Source organism: Notothenia coriiceps, unplaced genomic scaffold, assembly GCF_000735185.1.
Source record: "Notothenia coriiceps isolate Sejong01 unplaced genomic scaffold, NC01 NC01_scaffold00012495, whole genome shotgun sequence".
NCBI classification, from domain to species: domain Eukaryota; kingdom Metazoa; phylum Chordata; class Actinopteri; order Perciformes; family Nototheniidae; genus Notothenia; species Notothenia coriiceps.
The window spans coordinates 1-2,302 of NW_011345196.1; the positions used below are offsets into that span (position 1 = coordinate 1).

At 41.1% G+C, this 2,302-nt stretch overlaps 1 protein-coding gene across 1 annotated transcript; it reads right to left on the reverse strand.

Moving 5' to 3' along the window:
• Positions 1–236: 236 nt before the first annotated feature.
• On the reverse strand, positions 237–1,898 carry LOC104947379 (dihydrofolate reductase). Its single transcript, XM_010773381.1, has 4 exons — positions 1,596–1,898; positions 724–773; positions 502–607; positions 237–381 (listed from the first exon to the last, which is right to left on the reverse strand). Exons 1-4 carry the CDS (start codon positions 1,700–1,702, stop codon positions 237–239), a joined length of 408 nt encoding a protein of 135 aa, XP_010771683.1. The 5' UTR covers positions 1,703–1,898.
• Between the last annotated feature and the right edge of the window lie 404 nt (positions 1,899–2,302).

Genomic DNA, 2,302 nt, shown 5'->3' on the forward strand with positions numbered 1-2,302 from the left:
ATCGTCGTTCAAATGTTCGAATTACATTGAACCAGAATTGTTCCCCTTTTTTCTTTAACAGTGAAGAAAAGTGGATATGTTAATGATATATTGACCGCAAAACTCAAAATGTCCCCGTTTTTAATTTTGAAAATCTGGTCACCTTATGCTGGGAGTCATGCGAGGAAAGGGGCCATAGCTGATTGCCCAAAACTAATTTTCCTGCCGTGCTCTCTGCCATAATGTATCACGAGGCTTCAATGAAACACGCTTACCTTGTAGACCTGCACTCCTCCAACAATCCAGATGGTCTCTATCAGGTCAGCGAGGGGGGGGCTCCCAGCCAGGCGGACAGCTGCCTCTAGGTCTGACCCCACAAAGTGGGCATGATCTGGAGGTGAGCTGTAAGAGGAGAAAAGTTTGTTATTTTCACAAGAACAATAAGAAATCTGGGATTGGTTTCTGGGTAACCCAAACAAAACTGGAATCTCAAAGCAGATGTTAGTGAGAGAGAGCACTCACTCCAGTGTCGAACTCAGCACCACATGAAGAATATTGGGCAGTGGGAAAGTACTTTCTGGGTGGGAGAACCAGGACTTTTTCCCCCACACCATCATATTGAACTTTCCTGAAACAAAAAAGAATAGCATATTTGACTTTCCACATCTCAACTTTTTCAGCTTTTAAAATCCAGCCCTAAATAAGATGGCGACAATATGATGAAATATGGACGTTGAGGCATACCTGGTCTTGACACCGTTGTGACTTTGTTCAGGAACCACTGGAATTCAGATCTGTAAGGGTGAAATGTTGAATATTAAAATCAGGCAGACAAAAGTTAGCTGTTAAGCAAAAATAACCCCATGTAGCCGAATGCAGTTTCCACATACAGCACAGGATGCCCCATAATGAGATGTATAGTTTTAAAACATCAGAACAACTCTTTTTCAGATTTTACTATGTTGTATAAGCTCAAAAGACACTGCTTTTATGAGTACTGTCTCTCTCAACTAGCACTGCTGCTGCTTTCACCTACTGTATACACCAAGAACTTCAGCATACACTGCTTTCATCAAATGACATAATCAAGGAAATAAAATGACAATTTTTCATTTGTCATTTAGAAATATTGCAAAGTTGTCCAAAGCTTTATGTCGGCTCACAGCTGTTTGATCAAAATTCCTTTATTAGTCCCACAGCGGGTCGATTTACATTGCATCATCACCTCCAACAAAGTATGCATGTAGCCTATATTGACACTTCTGGTACACATTGATGGAAAAATAATACACATTTGACAGTGAGAATAGCTCTTAGAAGCTGCTTTCATGGGCTATGTAAACTTTCCACTAGACTTTCCTAGAGGTTGGGAGATAGTGGGATACAAGCTAATAGTTGGAAATACTCACCATTGGGCTGTCATATTGCACACATGTGGATACAAAGGCTCCAGCATATCAATATCAAGTCAAATTGTAGCCTATATGACAGGGCCAGACCGGTTATATTATACAGAGGCTCTCTTCGATACAGCAACATCTCATTATATAGACTAGAGACATTTCCTGACTGAATGAGTCACATAAGAGACATCATCACAAAGGTTTCACTCTTACGGTAAACTCCAGGGCATTTCCCCCTCTTTCCCGATGCCCATGTCATTGCAGGCAGCCGCAATGAGGCGAACAGGCTTCCTCTGCAAATTGTCCTGGGTATTTTCCATCTTCAGCGTTAGTCAAACAAACACAGGATCGAGGACCGGCAACTCTACCTGCCTCTGTGTGCCGGAACAATTTATAGAGGCTTGAACTCAACTATCACCGCCCACTGACCGTCAGCAGCCATTGGACACGGAGGAGCTACAGTGGATTCTCAATGAGATTTTCACAGCGTGCTGCCTCCTACAGAAAGCCTGCTCGAGGCTAACAGCACAACGCTGCGTGATGCTCACACAACGTGACTCCCTCATACATTACATTGGTTAAAGAATATTAAACCTCCTTTTGTAATAATTGTATTTTCTTAAACAGTTTAATAAGAGTGAAGGGGACAGACTAAGCCAAGCCCTATACAAAACAACCTATTATATCAAATATTTATTACCACAAATGAGGGTTATAAAGCTTGATAAGCCATTGGCAAATGTATTGATTGTTAAACGCTGCTTGCATGCGATAGTTCATTTTGGCAGTGTACTTGAGTAAATAGATATATCAATATACTCAAGTACACTTTTGAGTATTTCCTGGAAACAACCATGTCCCCTCTATTTGGTTTGATCTAGAACGGAAAAAAACCTATGAATGGGATATATCAATCTCTT